Source organism: Semicossyphus pulcher, unplaced genomic scaffold (assembly GCF_022749685.1).
Source record: "Semicossyphus pulcher isolate SPU_LCO1_2020_fin unplaced genomic scaffold, fSemPul1.0.p SCAF_1, whole genome shotgun sequence".
NCBI classification, from domain to species: Eukaryota; Metazoa; Chordata; class Actinopteri; order Labriformes; family Labridae; genus Semicossyphus; species Semicossyphus pulcher.
The window spans coordinates 7227722-7249567 of NW_027211603.1; the positions used below are offsets into that span (position 1 = coordinate 7227722).

General features: G+C 40.9%; 3 protein-coding genes across 7 annotated transcripts in view; 1 reads left to right on the forward strand and 2 right to left on the reverse strand.

Annotated features, from left to right (window-relative positions):
• Nucleotides 1-898: 898 nt before the first annotated feature.
• Nucleotides 899-10455, forward strand: cpeb1b (cytoplasmic polyadenylation element binding protein 1b). 2 transcript variants are annotated; one of them, XM_069661780.1, is made up of 10 exons: nucleotides 899-1600; nucleotides 3642-3871; nucleotides 4876-5131; nucleotides 5226-5339; nucleotides 6548-6652; nucleotides 7030-7166; nucleotides 7439-7637; nucleotides 8261-8355; nucleotides 8510-8590; nucleotides 9007-10455. In XM_069661780.1, exons 1-10 carry the CDS (start codon nucleotides 1411-1413, stop codon nucleotides 9115-9117), a joined length of 1518 nt encoding a protein of 505 aa, XP_069517881.1. In that variant the 5' UTR covers nucleotides 899-1410; the 3' UTR covers nucleotides 9118-10455. The 2 variants fall into 2 exon arrangements, with proteins under 2 accessions (XP_069517881.1, XP_069517890.1); XM_069661789.1 differs by having other exon boundaries at nucleotides 6548-6637.
• Nucleotides 10456-12188: 1733 nt separating this feature from the next.
• LOC138587986 (small ribosomal subunit protein eS17-like) lies at nucleotides 12189-16033 on the reverse strand. The gene is made up of 5 exons (XM_069658011.1): nucleotides 15999-16033; nucleotides 14798-14949; nucleotides 13199-13304; nucleotides 12872-12937; nucleotides 12189-12308 (listed from the first exon to the last, which is right to left on the reverse strand). Exons 1-5 carry the CDS (start codon nucleotides 15999-16001, stop codon nucleotides 12231-12233), a joined length of 405 nt encoding a protein of 134 aa, XP_069514112.1. The 5' UTR covers nucleotides 16002-16033; the 3' UTR covers nucleotides 12189-12230.
• Nucleotides 16034-17161: 1128 nt separating this feature from the next.
• The window catches only part of csnk1g1 (casein kinase 1, gamma 1), a 35394-nt gene continuing 30709 nt past the window's right edge, over nucleotides 17162-21846 (reverse strand). For all 4 annotated transcript variants that reach the window (XM_069672864.1, XM_069672820.1, XM_069672750.1 and 1 more), the window contains one exon: nucleotides 17162-21468. In XM_069672864.1, coding sequence (XP_069528965.1) covers nucleotides 21414-21468 — 55 coding nt within the window. In that variant the 3' untranslated portion in view covers nucleotides 17162-21413. The remainder of the gene's footprint in view (nucleotides 21469-21846) is intronic.

The following is a 21846-nucleotide window of genomic DNA, read 5'->3' on the forward strand; positions in this document are numbered from 1 at the left end:
GGAAACTCCAAACAAAACCCTCCAAATGTGATGTAGAGTAACACTAGTTCACTTGAAACAGCATGAACTTTTATTTTGTTAGGTGAAAAGTCACATCCCATTCACAGTGGAAGTCTTTCACTTTCTCAGCCGGCGTTGCCATCTGTTAAACTTCACTTTGTCATTAACATTCTGGTGCCAACAGCTGATTCATGCTGCATCGCTGGTCTGCAGCATTGCAGCACTTCTAAGGGTTTCTTTTTTTTTTACCCCAAGAGTGAGATTTGCCAAGATTCAAGCTCAGCAAGGCGCCTGCGTCGTGTCCTTGAACTGTTAATTTGCTTAAGGCATGTCTACACCTGCAGCCTCATTTCTGATAATTATAATATATCGTGATACTCAGCTTTGTATAAGCAGCAGTGCAACACTTATGTTTTAAAGTGAGCTGTGTCTTCATGCAAACAGACTTAAACTTCCGATGTGGCCTCTCTGCCCTAACACCCTGGCTTGGTGTTGCTGAATCAGGGCTGTAGCGGCAGCTGGATGCTTTCCAGGCCTGGAGAGGGAAGGGAGGAGCTGGCTGTGCAAATCGCTTCGCCCTCAACATCTGATCAGTCAGCTGCTTCTTCCTCAGCGAGGCTCCGTTTGCTCTTTTTTTTTTTTTTCTCCACTGTGTGTTTGTGTGGAAAAAAAAAAGTCAGAGGAATACACCAACCAGTGTGCCAGATAGTTGTTTAAATCCAGTGTTTTGTTTAGTTATTGAGCATCCTCGAGTCTGAAATTGTTTTTAAATCAAGTCTGCTGAGTCATTCACTCCCATCTCCCATGCTACCTCCCACCATGCCGCTTTAGCTCTGCCCCTCGCCTCCCCTCCCTCCCTCCTGCCTCTCTGTCAGCTCGTTCAGGAAACAAGACCAGACAGAGTAAGCAGTAACAGTGGCAGCACGGGCAGCTGTCTTCCCACCGACTTACCGACGTGCTGTGCCTACCAGAGAGGGGAGTACTTCTATCAACAAGCCAATAGCTCCGACAGGAATTTTTCATTACACAGTTGTTAGGCAAGGCAGCAGGGAGGTGGGGGAGAGCTGATGTCATTAGCAGGGGTGTGCGAGTGCATCAGCAGCCATGTCACATGCTGCTAGGTGGGTCAGTGATGCGGACGGAGATGCATGGCAGTTTCACCGAGCACAGAGGCAGCAGGTTAGCTCCCCCGTCAACCAGGGTAGGGGGAGATGAGATGAGGGAAGTTTTGATCTCTTAACTGAAGCAGTTTTGTGTGACGAAGCCTAACTGTCTTTTCTATGTAACGCAGACTGAAACAACAGTTCTCTTTAGCTGTCTAACACTTCCTCTCCCCTCTCTTTTTCTACATCTCTGCACTGGATCTTGGACATAAAAGAGTCGGAGCTGGCTGCGGTGGGCAGCAGGAGGATGCTCTTCCCCAACTGTGGCGGCATGCCCGGCTCCCAGGAGATGCCGTCGTCCAGGGGCCCGCCGGGTGTCACAGACCTGGGCCTGGGCCTCCAGTCTCTCCGGCTGTCCGGCTGGGACAGACCCTGGAGCAGCCAGGACACGGACACACACAACTCTCCCTCCCAGGTTCAGACCAGCTCACCCTCCAGTGAGTACAAAATCCGTTGTCTGCTTAAATATATGAAAGAATAAGAGCAAAACCTGCTGCTAAATCCAATATTTTATACCACATACTGCCCCAGACTGTGGTGGGTGGTGGTTATTTTCCAAAGAGTTAATTAGCTCTCTTGTGACCCCATTTGATTATAGTCCACATTTCAGCATCTGTGGTTGTGACTTGTTTTGTGTAGCCCCTCATTTATAATGTAATAAGTGGTGGTTTTGTCATTAGCAGCAGTCTGTGTGTGGGAACAAGCTGTAGCGTCACCAGGGAGGATGATGTAGCAGTTTTGCTTTGCAGCATCTAGCAATCCAGCAAGCACAAAAACAAGCCAGTGAAGCTACTTTTCTTTTCCCCAAAGCTAGAGGATGTGTTCTTATTATAACCCAGAAATTGAGTGATTTGTCCGAATATTTCGTATTACCTGTTGATGCCAGGGTATTATTCTTAGGGTAAGTGCATAGGTTTGTTTAGGATACAAACTAACCTAACTGTCCTACTGAACTGCTAAACATGCGTGAACATGGATGATTTGAATGCTGACATTTTGTCACACAGTTCTGACATAAGTCTGTCTTTGACTCCCTACCACCCACTGTAATGATGCCCCACTTGTCGTGACCCATTTGTGGTGCCATATATATATTTTTTTTATTGCCTCACATCCAAACACAAACTGCATTTCTTCATTTAGAGCTTCCTAAACTGGGCCCGTAACAAACTGGGACAGAGCTCTGAATGCGGCCTACAGCTGAATAATCCCCCCCACCACCACCCCCCAGAGCCTCATGTTCGCTGTTACAGGCCGCACAGTTCATATCTGTCACAGTTGCCAGCTGAGTCACTTGGTTATCAAGAGGAAGGAAGATGCTTGTTAATACTTGAGGAATTGCTGCCCACTGGGTTTTGTAGGGGAAGGTGTCAGTCGAATAGGCCTGCAGTAATTTCGCGAAAGGGAAAGGCGTTTGGTTGTGAGACGAGATTGTGTTTTGGCTTGATAAGTAGCAGCAAAGTTAAAAAAACATCAGATGTGAAATTGAAAGTGCTTCAAGCATCAACTCGGGCATTTTGGGCTGTGGTTGGCAGCCAGCTTGCACATTAAGTACCCTCTTCTAGATGCAAATTTTGAGTGAGCCTTTCTGTCCTCACAAATCAATATGGGTCTGTAGATTCAGCACACAAACTCAATTTTCTTTACTTTGCTCTTTTTTTAGTTTGCCCTTGAGGAAATTCTGTTTTGCAACTGGATGAACCAATTGTCTACATTTTCTGTGAGGTCTAAAGTCCTGTGGGGATCAGGCAAATTTGTTGACATGAAAAAGCCACATCTGTATCCCACAAATCAGAAATGATGAATGTTGCAAGGCCCACCACAAAGGTCCTGGACTTTTGGAAAGCTCTACCTCAGTGCAGAGACCTTTGGGTGGGTAAATAAAGTCCCCTGGTCCCTGCAGTTGAAGTGCACTGAATTTCAGTCCCTGGGGAAAAGTTACTTGGGTGGAAACGCAGCAAAAAATACACTTTCAGAAAACTTGAAGCTGCAATTTGACTTTCCCCTTGAAAGATTTGTATGGCTCTGTATGTTCATCACACACATCCCATTTACTTCAGTTTGCTTATCCTATTGCAAAACCAACATCAACAAGCTTAAGGGGGGGTATTATGCGAATTTCAAGCTTCATATTTCACCACTTTCTTCTGATTGGCCAGCTCTCCGACGCCTGCTGAGGCTGAATTTGTGACATCATAAAATACACATGTTGTAAACCTGAAACCTGGCGTTCACAGCAGCCTGCAGACTGAGCTGAGAAGCCTGGGGATTACTCCAACATATTTTTACCCACAGATTTGAAACTTCACCCACGTTTAGTTTGAACATTCAACAATGTAAAATTATATAAATGTCTTAAAGCGGGGGTAATATGTTGTTTCACATTTTAAGTGTACAATTACCATGACTACTTGTACAGATCACTCTGAAATGAGTCATCTCAATGCAGTAAATAATATAATTGTCTTGTTTCTCCAGTGCTAGGTATACTGAACAGTCCCTTCAGTAGCATCCTCGGGAAGCCCCCAGGCTACCTGCCCCCTGAGTCCATGAGCATGACTGCTGACTTCTTGGAGAAGTTCCCCAGCATGGCCCGCATGGCAAACCGACTGGACTCCAGCTCCTTCTTGGACTCTCGCTCCAGCAGTCCGGAAGACTCGGAGACCAGCGGCTTCAGCTCCGGTTCGGACCACCTCTGTGACGTGCTGGTAAGGCACATGATACTTGTTCGGTAACTCCTGCTTTGTTGTGGATTGTTAGGACCCGGTCGGATGAGGAATATTTTCATACAGGAATACCCCTTGACCTACCCTCTTTTTTTCCTCAGCCTGGCTGACTTGTTGGCACCATGAATCTAATAGTGCATTGGGCCTTTATTTACAACAGGCACTTATTAGAGAGAGCATCTGTTTTAATAATCTTACTTTAACCAGATATTGAGGCTGACAGAACAGCCCGGCTGATACCAAAACTGGATAAATAGTGACTTCCTTTTTGTATACAGTCTGTATCTGGTTTTCTAATGCAGTATATTATTATTTTGGTACGTAATTTGGCTTTTTCTGATCCTGTTTTAAGTAGCTGTTTGGTAATGCTTTAGTAAATACTTTATTTTTAGTGCTGTGGAAAAGTACGTTATGCTAAACGGCTAATTCAATCACTGCAATACAAGCAACCCTCTTTCAAAACCCACCTATTTAAATCTGCTTTTAATCTGATCTCTATTTATGTCATTGTAACCTTTTTCTTTCCTTTATATTCATATATTTAACTGTAAGTCTTACTTTTTTTTTTACTGTATATGCTCTTAATGTCTTGTTTTTTTTCATGCAAAGTGCCTTTGAGCACCTTTTTTATGTAATAATACTACATTTTATTTGTATAGCACTTTAATGCCAAAATTGCTACCATGTTTGGCAGAGTTTAGCTAAAGACTGTCAAAACTCTGTTAGGACACAATCTCTTTTTATTCAGGACTTTTAATGTGAAAGATCTACAGGAAGTCCGAGTCTAACTGACAGAAGCTCAAAATCGTCTTTCATTGATGGAAGCAGTGATGTGGATGTTTACATTTTCTGAACTCTTGTTTCAGGTTTCACTACTGCCTCAATAATTTAAACCTTTTTTGCTCGAGAATTTGTTAAACATATGATTTAAGTTCTTTATACTCTACATATATTCGTACACTCCACTGCACTTTCTTTCTCCCCAGTCGAATCTGCGGATTTCCCCTCCCCTGCCTTACCTGGCATCAAACATGCAGAAGGATCTGCTGCGACTGGGCTCCCGTCTGGACCCCCAAGACTCCAGCTCTCCTCTCACTCCACCATCCAGTGCCAGTCCCGCCTCCTCTGCCATCTCCCGCCGCTGGCGTACAGGCTCTCCCTGGCCTGGTGCTGATGTGCTCGACCAGTCGGATGATGTGTTCAGTATTGAGAGGGAGGCCCGCCTTCACAGACAGGCTGCAGGTAAGATGTTCAAATCTGACGTATACACTTTGATTGTCATAGCTCTGCTTTACTGGATTATATGGTAACTTTACCTCTGTTCTGGACTCCTCAGCTGTGAATGAGGCCACGTTCACCTGGAGTGGTCAGCTGCCTCCCAGAAACAACAAGGATCCTCTGTACTCCTGCAAGGTCTTTCTTGGTGGCGTGCCCTGGGACATCACAGAAGGTAAATGCTGCTTTAATTTCACAGTGCTGGGTCACAAGGATTTTAAAGATACCTTTTGCATTCATCTTGCAGCAAATTGAGTGAGGACAAGCTGTTCTCAAATCAACACTTCTATAATCTGGTTTGGATGTAATGTTATGAGATTCTTCCAAAAAGTTGATCAGAAAGTAGTTGATCTTTGTTCTGATACCACAAGGCTCCACGATGTGTGACACGTCTAAATCATTTAAAAGATGACGAGGGGAAGAAAAAGAAACAAAGGGAAAAACTAATGTTGATCTACAGCCGCAGTAGAAAAAGAGAAGCCTTTATTGATCCGCACAGGGGAAATTCGGGAATTTTGTCTTGTGTGCATTTCTCAAGATTTTGAATAACGTTCTAATTTTAGCACTACTCCTGTGCATTGAAGTGTAAGAGTTTTTGTCCTTTTTGATCACTTTTTTTTATGTTTTAATGACCTTCAGTGTCCGTACAAGTTAAAGGAATTACAACTAATGTGAATGTAAAATGTGGAATTTCATTTATTAATTTATTCCTGTTAAATTACAATCCATTTACTTACCCTGTATCTTAGTGATGAATTAAGCAAATGTCTTCCTTAAAGCTTTCAAACTTAGAAATGGAAGTGTGCATTTTTGGATGCTTAAATTAATAAGCATTTGAGCAAATATACCACACAGATTTAGGGGTGTTGTCTGTATTATTTCTAGTTTTAATATGTGATGTGGGAAGTTGTGACTTTAAATGTAAGTTTCAATGAGTCTTCCATAAAGTCGAGCTGAAACCGCATTTTCAAGAGTATCTAGCTTCCGTATCGTGACGTATTTCCGAGTGAAACAGGACGTGCAGGCGGGACATATCATTAGAGGGATTTGATTTGATCATTGAGAAGTGGGCGTAGACAGACGTTCTCCACAGCGCAGTAGCTAGCTAACTGACCGAGCGTTCTTGGTGCTCTGCGGCTACATGTTGCAGATTGATTGGTTGAAATTGTTTGGTGCTAACTTACGTAAGCACACGTGAAATTTAGTTTTACCGGAAGAAAAAATGGTCAGATTTTGATATAAGAATACGAAGAAATGGATTTTCTGTATTTCTTTTGGCCTATATTGTCAACTAGATGCACAATATTACCGGGGATATGATCTAAAAGGATTAAAATTAAATTTTTCATTTCACCTCAACTTTAATCTCTCCCTCTGTTTCAGCCGGCTTGATCAACACCTTCAGTGGTTACGGTCCTCTGACAGTGGAATGGCCCGGTAAGGATGGAAAGCACCCTCGCTGTCCTCCCAAAGGTAATGTGGCCAAAGGTAACAACAGGCTGGTAGGCTATTTTTTTTTATTCATGGTTTCAGGGTGGCACTGTGGTGAGCACATGGGATGCTGGTGAGTTGTCTTTAGAGGAACTTTGGATCGGTGATACTGGGTCTTAGCATAAAAACTGGGTCTTAGCATAAAAACATGGTAGTAGATGAGTGAACTAAATGCCTCTCAATGCTTTAGAGCTGTAGGAAATGTCTGCTGAGGTTTTAGGGTCTTAAGGTCTGCTGGGTTTTCCTAATGCTGGTTTTATGGCAAATTTATGATTTGAGACAAGCTGCCACAACTTAACTGTAGTCTAAATTCTCAATAATACGAGTAGGGGGTGACATTTGTCCATATCCTAAGTGTTCTGCTTTGTTTTCAGGCTATGTTTACCTGGTGTTTGAGAATGAGAAGTCTGTGCGGGCGTTGCTCCACGCCTGCTCCCAGGACCCGTTTCACCCGGAGGACAACCGAGAGTTTTACTTCAAGATGTCCAGCCGCAGGATGAGATGCAAGGATGTGAGTAGCATCTAAACACGAGTCGCAATTATGCAAGTCAGTGGAATGAAATTTGCCAAAGAAGATTTGCCTCAAATTGTACTTTAGTGCAGTATTGGAGTGTTTTGATTTTTCACTTCACAGGGAAATGTACCTTCAACTCTTGTCTAATCACAATTACTGGTATAATAAACACCATGTCCTACTATAAGTTCAGTTATCTAGCTAAATAAATCAAAAGATAAGTAATCCACAAAGTAAATCCTGTCGCTCTCGTCCTTTTCCGGTCACAGGTGCAGGTGATCCCTTGGGTGATCTCCGACAGTAACTACGTCCGCTGCCCTGCCCAGCGTTTGGACCCCAGTAAGACGGTGTTTGTTGGTGCGCTGCATGGCATGCTGAACGCTGAGGCGCTGGCCAGCATCATGAACGACCTGTTCGGAGGAGTCATGTACGCTGGCATCGACACGGACAAACACAAGTACCCCATAGGTGAGACCTCCGGTGTTGAATCGGATATTCTGGTTTTTCCTTCTTTTAAATGAAATGTGGTAAAGACACATTTTTAGTGATTTAGTTTTTAGTGTCTAAGTGTCACCTTGTCTAACCTGTCCTTGTTTTTAAATTTAGTAAGCGTGTCTGTACATTGAGAGCACAGAAAGTCAAATTCCTTGCATGTGCCCACATACTTGGCCAATAAAGCTGCTTCTGATTCTGAAGACGCAACCAAAATACGATCTAAGCAACCTGAGCTACAGACTGAAGAGCATCTGTTAAAAACGACCTCCAATGTTGCTGAATCCAATTAGTTTCTAACGGCTTTGATTGCAAACATGAAATGCAACTTATGCAAAAAGGGATTCCAGCTGAATCGCAGAACAAAGTCTCAATTTCAATGGAATTACAGTGATCAGTGTACTCGCTACACTAGCAGAGGCATCTTCTGTAAATTTAAGCTTCGCCATAAACTATAACCCTTTAGCAGCATTTCATCAGTGCTTGGCAACAGTCAGAGGATGCCATTAAATATTTCTGCACAGTAGGTTTATGTTAATATGCAGTGTGTTCTGCCAAATAATCCCATTGACACTGAATGAACTTACTCTTCTGTACAGGCTCTGGACGTGTCACTTTTAACAATCAGCGCAGTTACCTGAAGGCTGTGTGTGCAGCATTCGTGGAGATCAAGACCCCTAAGTTTACAAAGAAGGTAAGATGATGCTCCATGATGCGTCTCTTTACTTTATGTAATAAATCAAACGTCTCTGTGGCTGTAGAGAGGGACCCTGTAAAACTCTGTAAAACAGCCTGTAATGCTCCTAAAGCTTGTTTGAATTTATATTTATTTCTTTGTTTAAAAAAAGGTCCAGATTGATCCCTACCTGGAAGACTCCATGTGTCAAGTTTGCCTTCGCCAACCTGGGCCTTTCTTCTGCAGAGACCAGGTCAGTGAAAACACGTGCTTTAATGAATCTTTGTCCTGAGATCATTCATTACGTCTCACGGCTATTAGCAGGAGACGAGCTGGAGGGCTCAAGTTTTGGCAGAATGATTTGCTGGTCATAACTTTCTTTTGTATATAATGTTTACTAGTTCATCAAAAAAGTAATAGATAAATGAAGGCAAATGCAGTAAAATGAATGCATTTAAATAGTTATGGTTGAGTACATAGAAAAACCAATGCCACGCATAAAGACTGATGGTTTAAAAATAAAATTCTGGTTTATTACAATATGTGGAGCAATTGTCTGTAGATGAGTTTGTTGATCCATTACTGTCTGATATTTCACACATCAGAAATGTAAATGGCAATCAATTGACGTGGCTCAAATGTACTCACTGGCCGTCTGTTGACCCTCAGGCCTGCTTCAAGTACTACTGCCGCTCTTGCTGGCATTGGCAGCACTCCATGGACATCTTGAGTAACCACCGGCCCCTCATGCGCAACCAGAAGAACCGGGACTCCAGCTAGAGCAGACGGATGGAAACGCTCTGAAGGGCCAGAGGAAGAGCCCCCTCTAAACGGGGCGAGGCTGCACGCCAAGGAGAGCACGTGTGCCGGACGACCCTCAGAACGAGGGCTCCATGGCACTCCACCAGGCACTGGGGATATCACTGTAGAAAATGTTCACTTTTTGCACTTGCTACATTTTTGCTGTTGTTCACAGTGGCACTATGCACAGTGACCTTGTTGGGAGAGACAAGGGGCCCTTCACACTTATGCATTTTCCAAGACTTGTGGCCAGACAGAGAGATGGGAGTCAGCCTAAGGTTAAGAAGTGGATGAAAATGCCATTTCTTTTTTCTTTTTGTTTACATGTGTTGCATAGTGAAGAGCAATCACGCAAGTCTCATTGCCGTTCATTGGCAAATGCCATACAGTGCCTTTAAATTTTTATTTTTTCCCCTCCTCCCTCCCTCCCCGACCCCCAGTTGGCGTCCGTTTTTTCCTGTGCAAGCCAACTGGTGTTTCTTACTTTTGGGAGTTGAATGTTGGGCTTCATTTAACCAGTCGCATTTCAGACATTTTTACGCAGTTTTTTACTAATTTGTACACAAACGGTTTTAAGTCATGACATGAAAATTTTGAACAGAATTCTACCAGGCGGCTGTTTATGGGAAAATCCCCCTTTTATTTTTTCCTTTTCTCATACATTTTTCAGTGGCTATTTTCTTTTTAATTTTGCCCTCCCAAATTTTCAACTGAACGGGCACAAAAGTACTTCTTTAACTTGCTTTATTGGTCCAGTTATATTAAATGTATGTAACAATAGTACTGGATAAACTTCAACTGGCCATCCATCATTTCTCAAAGCAACTGATGGACCATGTTGAGACTAGAGTAGAGTGAATGAGCATTTGATTGTACATAGTTTGATTTTTGCACTTTTTAATTTGCACGTTTGGAGAGGTGGCAGTGGTTTTTAATCACTTTTGTACATCAGCAGGGGGACACGCCTATGTTAGAACAGCTGCTTGTTTCCTGTTGAATGTAAGAACTTCCACTAAGCTGATGATGATAAATTAATCTATCCAGAGCTTGAGTAGACCCCAGTAAATCGATTCCACGCTTTCTTATCCCATTTTGCCTTCCTGTTCCAGTTGAACATTGATGCATAATAAGCTGTGTGCCAAAGACAAGGTGTCTTTTCTTTATCCATTAAGTTTGTCACGCTGAGCTTGTTGTCCCTTTAGCCCAGCTGCTTTTTAGAGTTTTGAAAGTCTACCTCATTGTGGTCTGCCAAGTTTGCTGCTACTTACAGTTGTGGAGTATGTTCAGATTGGGCACAATAAAGGTGTTTAAGCATTACCTGCAATGTCTAGACTCTTGATTTGTAACTGTTGTATTGAAGTTGCTCTGTAGAAATCCTCGTCTTTTAACCCGCTGCATTTACATGCTCTTCGGATGGTTTCATTTTCTTATCGGGAAGGTTAATTCAAGAGCTTTAAGTTGTATCGTGGAAAAATATATCATGCTTCGAAAAAGATGTCGTATTCAGCAATTCTAGGTTACTTGCATGTGGAAAGCAAGTAACTGTTAAAACCTAATGCCAACGTTTACAGTTAGAAACTTCCCTTGCATTCATGTTCTGTCAAAATAACTCAAATGTAGCTTCATAAATAACCGGTGGCTGTTATTTTAAATTTACTCGAATTCGGAAGTCTCTAATCTCGTGTCTGTCTGTGCAGATGGCAATTTGGAAACTCATTTACCATCTGCTGTTAGGGAAAATTTAAAAGCCAAGTCATCGAGCGTATGGCACAGAGTCTGAGTTAGTACCAGTTTACTAGTCATTGGGTTGTATTTGAGTTGTGCATTTTCAATTCATTGACAATACCTAATGTAGTCCCCACTGACATTACTTTCATAACTAGGACTAATGCATAGCTTATGTGCGAAGCTTGGCTATTTGCTGATATGTATGCCGATATTGCTTTGAATGCTAAGCTGACCTGTTTCTCTTGACAAACACATTTTATTGTTTGACATGGTTAACCTGCTCAACACTAAAATGTAACTTTCTTGTCGGGCAAGTTTTAAGCTGTCTTGGGTCTGTGGATATTTCCACTTTAAGTAAAAGTACAAATCTGCAAAAGTAACAAGTACTGGTTGTACAAAAACAGATCCCAGTCATCCATCCATTATCTAACCTGCTTATCCTCTTCAGGGTCGCGTGGGGGCTGGAGCCTAACCCTGCTGTCATTGGGCGAGAGGTGGGGTACAACCTGGACTGATCACCAGTCAATCACAGGGCTGACACATAGACAATGTTTCACACTTACGGGCAATTTAGAGTCACCGCTAAACCTAACCTAATTAAGCATGTCTTTGGACTGTGAAAGGAAGCCTTGCACGTGGAGAACGTGCAAACTCCACACAGAAAGGCCCGCTGCATCCAAACTAGGAACCTTCTAGCTGTGAGGTGACAGTGCTATCCACTGGACCATGGTGCAGCCCCTGTCATTCTATTAGCTATGTCATATTTAGCCTGGGGTCTCAAGCCTTTTCAGTACTATTAGTACATTTGAAAAACCTGGTTTTTCATATCTGCATTAATTATATAAATTACTCTAAAATGGCTTAAATGGTCTAGTCCAGTTTCAAATGCATCCCTGTCATATCACTTAATTCTTACACTGCAAAAAGGAAAACATCCAAAAAGGACAGCACAAATGTTAAAGTCAATAAGTCAGAGCAGCAACAGGAACACAAAGATTGTTTCAGGGTCAGCCTAATAACATGCAGAGGGAACAGTAAATGGACACAATGTAAAGTCGAATGAAATGGCAAAATTAATTTCCTAAATTTGTTTTTCAGAAGCAAACTGTCCCTTTCATTGTGTTTGTTGGGTAATGCTAGAAATGAAAAGCTGAATGTGAACTCAGGCCACATGATGAAAATAACCAGTTTGGTATTTAAAGGTCAGATTATTTTAGTCCAAATCCTGCGTTCAGACTGTCTGGATGTTAAATCGTATGTTCCATGATACTGTTCATGTAGGAAATCATTCTTCATATCCTGGATGAAAAACAGAGGGACCATTGTTCTCTATCTCTTTATTAAGAGCAGTGTTACACGTGATTCTACAGTCCTCGTGGTGTTTTGAAGTTCATTCCAATAGTTGGCTGAGTGACTTGAAGGTTGGAAAGGCCACCGAAGTCCTGCAAGAGGAAGTGAAAGTATTCATGATGATGATTCAGAATAACAGGCTTATTCATTTGTATCTGGAGAAGTCTGAAAGGTTGCTTTGATTGATCCTGTTATGACAGAAAGCTTGTGACCTCATCGACATGCTGCCTGTTGGTTGCTAAACATACATGTATGAAGTAATGCTGTAGTCTGTAAATATAATTAAGCATGTTAAGCTTTTCTGAAAGACATTTTTACTTGTGAAATGCAGGTGGTACTCATTAAAATTGTTTTATGTTTGTCGTTGGTATGGTAGACCAGAACTGTGCATGCAGGTTCAATCACCAACCTGAGTTAACCAGACAGTAAAAGGATAACTTGCACTTGACATGTCCTCCTACAACTATATACAAATTATTATATATAACGTGGTTAGGACAATTTCTATCTGAATGTAATCACCATCTTTCTGTAAAGAATGTTTTTAAATGAGCTCAAATAAATTGGCTTTTACAAGTCAGAATGTCTGCAGAAGAGAAAAGTCACATCTTTCAGGTATAGAACAAAATCTCATGATGGTGTGCGGTGCACTTACCAGCATCTTGAGCATTTCCTTTGTGTCTGGATCCACCTCGATGAGCTCCTGGTCCAGAGCAGAAATCTAAAGGAGGTTAAAAAAAAACACACATTTTCAATCTGAACTGTGCCTCTTCTACAAGGTGTTAAGTTAAGAGTTTTATAGCAACAGCTAACAAGTTAAAAAGGTGTTCAGTCTGTCTCTGTCAGTGACACAAAGGTGCTCTGAAAATTATTTAATACAGAAGCTGCTGAATGCCTCATTAAAAATAATTAGATTACAAAATCACTGATTTAAAACTGCACAGCCTTCTGTGAGTTTTTAAACCAAAGCAACAAATCTGACCTCTGGGACATAGTTGTCCCTCCTCTCTCTCTCCTCCTCCTGCAGCTTGATGGAGATTCCTCTGACTGGGCCGCGCTGGATACGCTTCATCAGGTGTGTCACATACCTGAGAGGCAAACAGGAGCACATGCTTATTAAGGAAACAAGTCGACATCAAAACACTATATACAGGATTCAGTTCTATAGTGAGGTGCATGCATGAGTTATGAGTTGATGACACGTGATGTATTTTAATAACTGCCTTTAATCTAGCAAGAAAATTAGACAACATAAAATGGTTACAGATTAAGAACTTGCTATATTCCAATGTTTCTCAGTTTCACATTCCTAATTCTTTTGTTTTATTGGAAATCTTAAGACATAACTTTGGTAACATATAAAGACCATTTACTAATATTTCGGACAATTCAAAACAATTAAAATTTGTACGACACTCGTTAGTTGCAGCTTGAATGAGAGGTTTTGTGTTCATGAATGTCATGTTAAGTAATTGTCAACTGCTTGTAAATTAATACAAAAATTATCCAATCACTTAAAATAAGCCATGTTTTATAAGTAGTTTGCAAAATCATTATAAAGCACAAAAATCTATCAACCAAGTAATAATCACTTTGCAGTGTGCCAAAAAAACAGCTTAATTAAATGAAAGGCTCTGCGTACAATGCTGAATGTGCACAACACTGATCTACAGATTCCAAGACCAAGTACAATGTGGTAATGAAGTCTGGTCAACACAAACAATGGGAGCCATAAGCACACTTTAATCAAAACACATAAATAACTGCAGCAACACTAAAGGCAGCACCTCTGTTTCTTCAGCACAAATTAAATGCAGTTTCTTCACAAAAGCCTCCTTTCGAAGAATAACTCAATTAAAGAGGGTAAATGTTTAACTTAGATGAACAGCTGCAGGAAACTTCATCAGTCAGGTCCCTGAGGGAATTTACTGCCTGCTGACTCACTGTGAAATTTCTCTGCACTCACTTCCACTGACTTCAAACATTAAGGGGAGACAGGGAGTCTTCAATTAGACATCAACCCTGCAGACTCAAAGCTGCAGCAAAGAGAACATTTAATATCTTCCTCGTTATGACAGCTGACACATGACTTTCTAAATGTGTAGGATCCTTACATTAACCAGAACACAGTTAACACAAGCAGCGATTATAACATACCTCAGCTGTGATTTTTTAAAAGCTATTTTAGATCAATCTTTTCTTTAGAATAATGAAGTTGTGCTCAAGCAATAATAGCAAGCATGGCAGCTCTTCACTACTGCAACCCACAGACTAATATTACAGTACAAGTACACATCAGTAGTTGGGAAATTAACTACAAAACATTCTTCGGACTGTTGATCATCACAGCACTGCAAATCATATAAATCTGCTCAGTGAAACACAATTTTAATTCCTAAGCTTCTCTTGCTAAAGGCCACCATGCAAGTCCACTACGCAATACTGACTCCTCTGTTGACCTTAGATAACCTGTTTTAAGCTGCCACTGAAATTCCCAGCAAGAAGCCCATAACAACATATAAATGAAATATGTCTGAAATATGTCAGGCAAAGCAAAGTCAAAGCAATAAATTCAACTTACCCTGCAATCTTGTTGCGCAGAGGCTTGCTGGGGATGATGGCAATGTCCTCGCACACCCTCTTGTTGGTATGGAAGTCATTGCCCAGACGGGTGTAGTACTTCTCGATGATGACCCTGGCGGCCTTCTTGACTGTCTTGGTCCTGACACGCCCCTAAAGAAAAATCAAACAGGGACAAAACAGGGAAATATAGTAAGAAATCATATAACCGGTTACGTTCACGAGAATGTAAACGGGATGTACAAGTAAATTTTAAATATTTCAGCAGGAATATCATCTTAGATATAACTTGGAAAAACCTGTTACTGCTTTTTCATGTCAAAATATAACTATTGAAGAAACAAATACAGCTATATTTAGAAGTAAAATTTGACAGTAAACCAGTATCAGAAAATATAAACAGCCTAAAATAACAGCCTTAAAATTCTACTTTATGTTACCAAATCCATTAATTTCCTCAACACATTAAATCTCTGCAGTGGGCATCTTACTATGGTCTGTAAACTCAAACAATATATAGGATATTACATCTGTTTTAGGGCTCAGAAGAATGCGAATTTAAGTGCAATTTAATCACTGAATATTGGGACCATTAAGTCAACTTAAATTTCCTATTAAAAAGTTATAGGTTAGCCAATTACAGCAACTCTGCATGCCTACTTTTTGACCGGAAAATCATAGCCGCTTTAGACTAGATTTTCACAATAAAATATTGCGTCAACGCATAGTTTTCAAACGATTCCAGCATGTTGGTTGAGACGCGAAAATACTAGTTTTAAAATAAATGTAAGATTTGTCTGGGACTTGTAACGTTAAACCCCCGACATTATGTTACATTTAGCTTGCAATAGACAGTTAGGTGGGCTGTTTTATGTTATAATAAACAGCAACAATGATACGTCGCATTTGAAATAGCAAAAATTTAACACTTCAAAGCAAACCAGCACTGTTAATCGGTTTATAGTGTGTGTACCGGTGATATACTGACTGTGCTGTTGACCGTTACCGCTACTATCAAAGGAACCGTTAAGCCGCTGTTTACACATATTTAACACCGCTGATGTGCATCAGAATTCTGCTTTTAGACATTTTTGTGCTGTTTTTGTGCAAACTGAAGCTTTAAACCGCTCGATAGGCAGACACACAGTGAGGATTGACAAGGATTTTAAGGGCTGGTGAAGTGAAGTGTTCGGGGTACCCACCATGTTGACTTGGACCGGTGGAAGAGAAGCACCGGAAGTTCATACAGGAAGTTTATAGTTTGCAACCGCCGCTGTCACACCACTGCCAACAGCGACTACTAGCGGCAGGAGGAGGGAAGTGCAGGAGAGAAAGGCAACAGATTCACACACATTTATACCGATCATACCTACCTACCTATAGTAGGTTTAAAAAAAATAAAAAGTAATGCCAAAATAGAAAAAAAGCTAATCAATTACAGGCAACATCCCAGAAGTTTTTATAGATATATAATCACAGACAAGTTGGACTAAAATGTAGCGAGGAAAATGCGTGTTGAATAACATTAGTATTTTTTTTTAGATTTGGAGCTATATCTGTGTCTTAACAATATCTTTAAACTGGTATTTTAAAAAGGCATTTGTATTTATGAAGTTGTAAATTAGGCCAACAATGTAAGAAAGTATACAATTGAATTCAGGTTTCTATCTAAGAAAGCACTTCCTCGGACATGACGGAGGGTGCAATTTTTAAAAAATCTGTATTCTCTATTCTAAATCTATATTGATTAAAGGTTTATTTTTCATAGATTTGATGAAACTATTTTTAACACTTAAGAAATTTAACAACAGAGGATGATCTTAGACATAGAATGATTTTAGGAAACAAGCATAAGCAAATATAGGTCATTCATTTTGATCCTAATGTAATTTTTACTAAGGGTTCAGTTCTCAACCTGGAAGTCAGGTTTTCTCCAATGGGATGATAAATCTTATGGGAATGACATAATTAAAAGCACTTTAAACAAAAATTAGGTTTACTTCTACAACTGTTTTTTTACTTTGAAAGAGTGACTGGTTAGACCTCCCAAGGCCTCAAAAAGCTACTTATAACATAAATATCTAATAACTTATTGATATAATGCATGTAACCTGAGAGACATTGCTCTTTTAATGTCTATGTGTTTTAACATATTTTAGAGAGATATGCTCAAAACATGTAAGACTAACCAAACAACCAAGTTCTTCCACAGGTTGTCTCATAAGCTTTACAAGAAGATGTGCCTTTTTCTCATCCATTAACACAACAGCAGCTTTTTAACCTGGAGGTTTCCATTGCATTAAAATCAGAATATTAAAGTATCTGAAGCAGTCAGTACAAAATGACCTCACAGCAGACATTTCCGCAAGGTGGAGAGATCTTTTATTTTACATAAAAAAGGGTGCAAACTGGAGTTTCCCTTTAGGTGTGGAGGGAATAAAAAGTGATTTTATAAGGTTCATGTGTGAAACATTGTATTATACGAATCCAAGGAGGAAAAAAAAACAAAACATAGGCATCTCAGTTAAAAAGGACCTTTACCTTTCTGTAAATTAAAAATATGAAACCATAAAAAGAAGAAATGTGGGTCCTTCATTCTTGAAGCCCTTGACTAACTCATTCAAATACATTTTTGAAGTGACATTCATATTTCAACACAATAATATTTATTTACAGTTTTAAGATTTCTCTTAATCATATCTCTGAAAAAAAAAACAATGCTGAGGGGAGGATAAACTTTTGGAGCTGTACAATTTCCACAGTCTGAGAGGGAGGAAAAAAAAAAAATCAAAGAATACATCTTTATATGGAATCCCAACAGAAAGAACAAAGAGTATAATCGTGAGCTCTGTACAATTTACAATTTTCAAATAATCATCACAATATTGCAGTAAATGTCACCCTACACCTCTCCCTCAAAGGAAAATATACAGTAAATCCAAGACAAGTCTACAGTACAGCAACAAGGAAAAAGTGCCAGAGAACCCAAAGAGACCGAAGCCATTCATTCACACTTGAACTGTCCTTTGCTTTGATTTACACAGCAACGTGAGCTACACAACCAAAGCCATAAACACAAGTCTGACGTGACTAATGTGAAGTATATCAGAAATCATGGGAGGTGAAATGGAACGCGCTGTGAGAAGACATGAAAAAGTTACTTATTTTACATGAGGACTGGAAGCCATAACGTCTCACTGACCCGACAGGTATATGAGCCCTACAGGTGAGAAAGTTCACTGGAGAGATCGCTCGCTGTCGTCTCCAGATAAGCCATGCAGATACGAACCATACAGAGTGCTCCTATATCGCTCTGTACGAGGCCCAGAGAGTAAAAAGTAAATACATCAGAGTAATATATCTATATCTACCGTTTCAGCCGTGAGCTAAAGAGCTAGGCGAGTTCGAAGAAGAAGCAGATGTTGCAAAGATGACCAGTCACAAATTCGACTCCGAGTCTGAAATATTAAACTTTGTGGATACAACTGTGTTGGTTTCTTTTTAATTTACAACATAAAAAGAAAGAAACCAACAGAGACGACTCATAAAACACTTTTTCTTTCTCTTAAACCTCCCCAACAACACTTCCTGGTACTGAATCGAGCCACGTAGCTCTGCAGGTTTCTCAAAATGACAGTGGACACGTCGAGGACACAAGGTGGAATGCGATGGTCTAAAAACATTCAACTTCATTATTTTCCTGGCACAGGTAAAAGGCATGGGCTAGTAGTAGTCTCAGGAATGGCACTCGGGGAATTCAGGGGAGAAAACTAAAGGCTAAATAGTCTGGATATCCATCTCACTACACAGAATACTTTCACTTTAACTCAGTTAGCTGGAATGAAACTGTCTGGGTGCTGCTGACGTTTTGTGGGGAGAATCACAGGCAGAAGATGTCACAGGTTTGGTTTGTAAAAGAAGAACTGAAGTATTCGCGGACGTCGGATTAAAATATGTTATGGTGAATGTTTCACAGAGACTGAGAAGTGATTTTAACCTCCAAACCAACATCTAACTGCGTCTATCCTGGGTGGAAACAACGACAATCCTCACCCGGTCATCAACACCAGCTAGCACCAGACCTAACAGGTGAGCCTGACAAACACCACCTGTTCAACACACTCAAGAGGCACTAAGACATCTCAAAGTAATGAATACCTGTCATTCAAATAGCCTGTTTTTCCCACCATCCCCCTCAAATCCTATGCGTGGAATTACTATGACAATGAGCGAGAATATAAAGCAAAAACAAACAGAAAAGGTCCCGTAGATTTTCATATTCAAGTACTTTCAATAACACAATAACTTAGACCCCGGAGTAACTGACATGTCAGGGGGGTAAGAAGAAACCGAAAGCTATACAGTGTAAATACACGCAACGAGCAGGTTTACATACTGATTCATTGAGATAGTTTGCAACATCTACAACATTTCTTAAGATGATGGAGCAGGTCCACAAAAATCAAACGCTCCACTGAGAGTTGATTCATCAAGGACTTGCGAGTGTGAGTGTGTGCATGCGTGTGTGTGTGTGTGTGTGTGTGCAGAGTGTAAGGAGAGGAGGGGAGGGGGGTCATGGCACAAAAAAAAAAAGGAGTAGGTGGGACAAAGATGGATTTAAAATGTATTCCCTGCACCCTATAGGGAAGGCCTAGCACACGAGGCGGCTACAATTAAAGTAATAAGCACGTTTAAAGTACAGTATTAAGAAGGCAGGGGCTCGTCAGGGGAAGCCGGGGTCAACAAATGTAGTGCAGTCATGGTCTCAAGCTTTTTTTGTTACCCTCTCTTTCCCCATAAAACCATGGCTATTTGGAATGGGAAAAAAAAATAAAATTGCATTAACAAAAATTCACATTAGCAAGATATAAAATAAAAAAATAAAACACCTATGTACGGTAATTCACTCTCTGTTCGGAGGATAGGCAAGGTGACATGTTGAGGATATTGTTTTCAAGGCAGTCCTCCATGACACTAAATAATAAAAGTAAAAAAAAATGGTGTGGACATGTTCACTTCTCCGCCCTCGCTCACATGAAGGTTCTCTCTTTGCGTGGAGGAGAGGGATCGGGGGGGTTTCAGCAGAGTCGTCCAAACATGAAACATCGCTTTGCAGCACAGGGGTCTTCAGACGGGACACGCAGGGGCAGGGACGAATACTACACCAAACCTTCCTTTTGGCATTTCTCTCCTTCTTCGGAATACATCTTCAGTGTTACAAGGGAAGTCATTAACTGCTCCGGTACAAGCTGAGAACAGTCCGCAACTTTGGGCTCTATTATACAGGTGACCCCAAAAGGCTGCGCTGTGAGCTCCCACAACCATCATGAAGCCAACTTGTGACTTGTTTTAGCCGCGATGAGATGTGGAGGACTGGTTGGTCGGTCGGGGGTTAAGGCATTGGACAGTAGCGTCGAGAGGCTGTGATTCATTCTCCAGTTTCTCTTGTCACTCCAAAGCAACGTCCCCCAGTGTGTCCTGTTGTAGAGTCCATTATTGACCATCACGTTATTAAGATCAAGAACATTTAAGACTCTTCCACCTCTAATCCACATAGTTTTGGTCTTTCTTCCTGTTTAAAACATTGGTCTTTACTCCTTAACTGCAATTTCCTTCCCATGCGCGTGACAGATTATATAAATGCCAAAGTCATTTACTTTTCTGTCCATACATTCAGTGTGTATGTTTAAGAATTAGTAAGAAAACTGGTGGCAAACAAGAGATAAATAGCATAAATAGCATTTTCTTTTCAGCCCTGTCTTTAAGCGTCAGTTTGCCGCTCATCATCACAAAGCAGACAGGAGCAGAACTGAGACTGTAGTGTGTTTTGACAGCAGCGTGGTTAAGGGAAGTGCTTTAACCAAGCAGCGTGAGCACAAATCTTCCTCAGAGAACACAGTGCAGGAGGCGTCTCCGGTCTCCTGTTCTCTCAGGCCCGGGTCCCAGTGCCGGGGTCGGTCGACCTCTTTGGAGGAAAAAGTGCAGGGGCCAAAGTGTCAGACTGATGCTCTCTGTTTCTGTACGTGAAGGGAGGCCGTTACTCTCTTGGCTCCGCGTGTGTTCAGGTTTACATTCAGTCCCACGTCAGGAAAGACCAAAAGGGCTTAGTGCCGAAACAAAAACTAACGAGGGGAAAACCACTTTGATCTGGGACTTGACAGAGGGGACAAAAACAGGTTGAAAATCCACAGTAAGTCTGTCTCTTCCTTTGTAATACCACAGAAGACAAACGGGGGGAAAAAAATAAAGAAAGAAGAAGCCAAAACTACAAATGATAAATAAAAATGCTAGGTGTCTTGAGAGGGGGAAAAACAGAATCGTCCTCTGCAAAATCCAACAAAAATGGTTCCCCGTTTGGACGACCGGCCTGCTAAACATTCCAAAACATCTTGGAGGAGGAAAAATTAAAAAGAAAAAAGAAAAAAGAACTCCCATCAAAAAGACACAAGCGTCTTGTACATCTCAACAAACCATTTTTAACTGGTCCCTTCAAAGAGCAATTCAATCAAGATCTCTCAGTCGTCTCCCTCTTTTATTCTGAATGGGACCTTATTGATTTCTGAAATCACAATCAACTGAGCCGGACACTTGGAAGGTTTCAGGCCGGTGTTGGATGATCATTTGTGCCTCGGCGTGTTCTTCTTCCTTTTTCGCTTGAAGAAACAGCAGCACCTGCGGACAGAGACAAATATTAAACCAACAAGTAGATTAGAGAGGCTTCAGATGAAGCAAAAGAAAAAACAAACACAAGCGGACTACTTTATTTTAATGTGTTAAATATCACAAGAGCTTAATTTGGGTCTTCCAAATCTGGACTGATACATGTTTTTGGGATCATGATAGTGAGAAGTGCAGCTGGAAAAAGATTAGTAATAAAGATGGATGCATTTCCATCCACCAAGTGTTTGCTTTCTTTAATTAATGGCAGAGGGGAATACAAACTGCTGCAGTGACTCTGAAGGCAGAATTACTCATATGCAAAAAAATGGAGCAGTGCACACAAAGAGCACAAGACACGGTGAGCCTGAATGGTCAGTAAAAACATACAGA

Bases quoted from the DNA above. Each gene is read 5' to 3' on its own strand.
- cpeb1b (XM_069661780.1), top strand. From the start codon at position 1,411: ATGCTCTTCCCCAACTGTGGCGGCATGCCCGGCTCCCAGGAGATGCCG. The intron at 7,167-7,438 runs GTGAGTAGCATC...TTCCGGTCACAG, and splicing joins GCAGGATGAGATGCAAGGAT to GTGCAGGTGATCCCTTGGGT. The intron at 8,356-8,509 runs GTAAGATGATGC...GTTTAAAAAAAG, and splicing joins CCCCTAAGTTTACAAAGAAG to GTCCAGATTGATCCCTACCT.
- LOC138587986 (XM_069658011.1), bottom strand. The intron at 13,305-14,797 runs GTAAGTTGAATT...TTTGCCTCTCAG, and splicing joins CTGCGCAACAAGATTGCAGG to GTATGTGACACACCTGATGA. The intron at 12,309-12,871 runs GTAAGTGCACCG...TTCCTCTTGCAG, and splicing joins AGGAAATGCTCAAGATGCTG to GACTTCGGTGGCCTTTCCAA.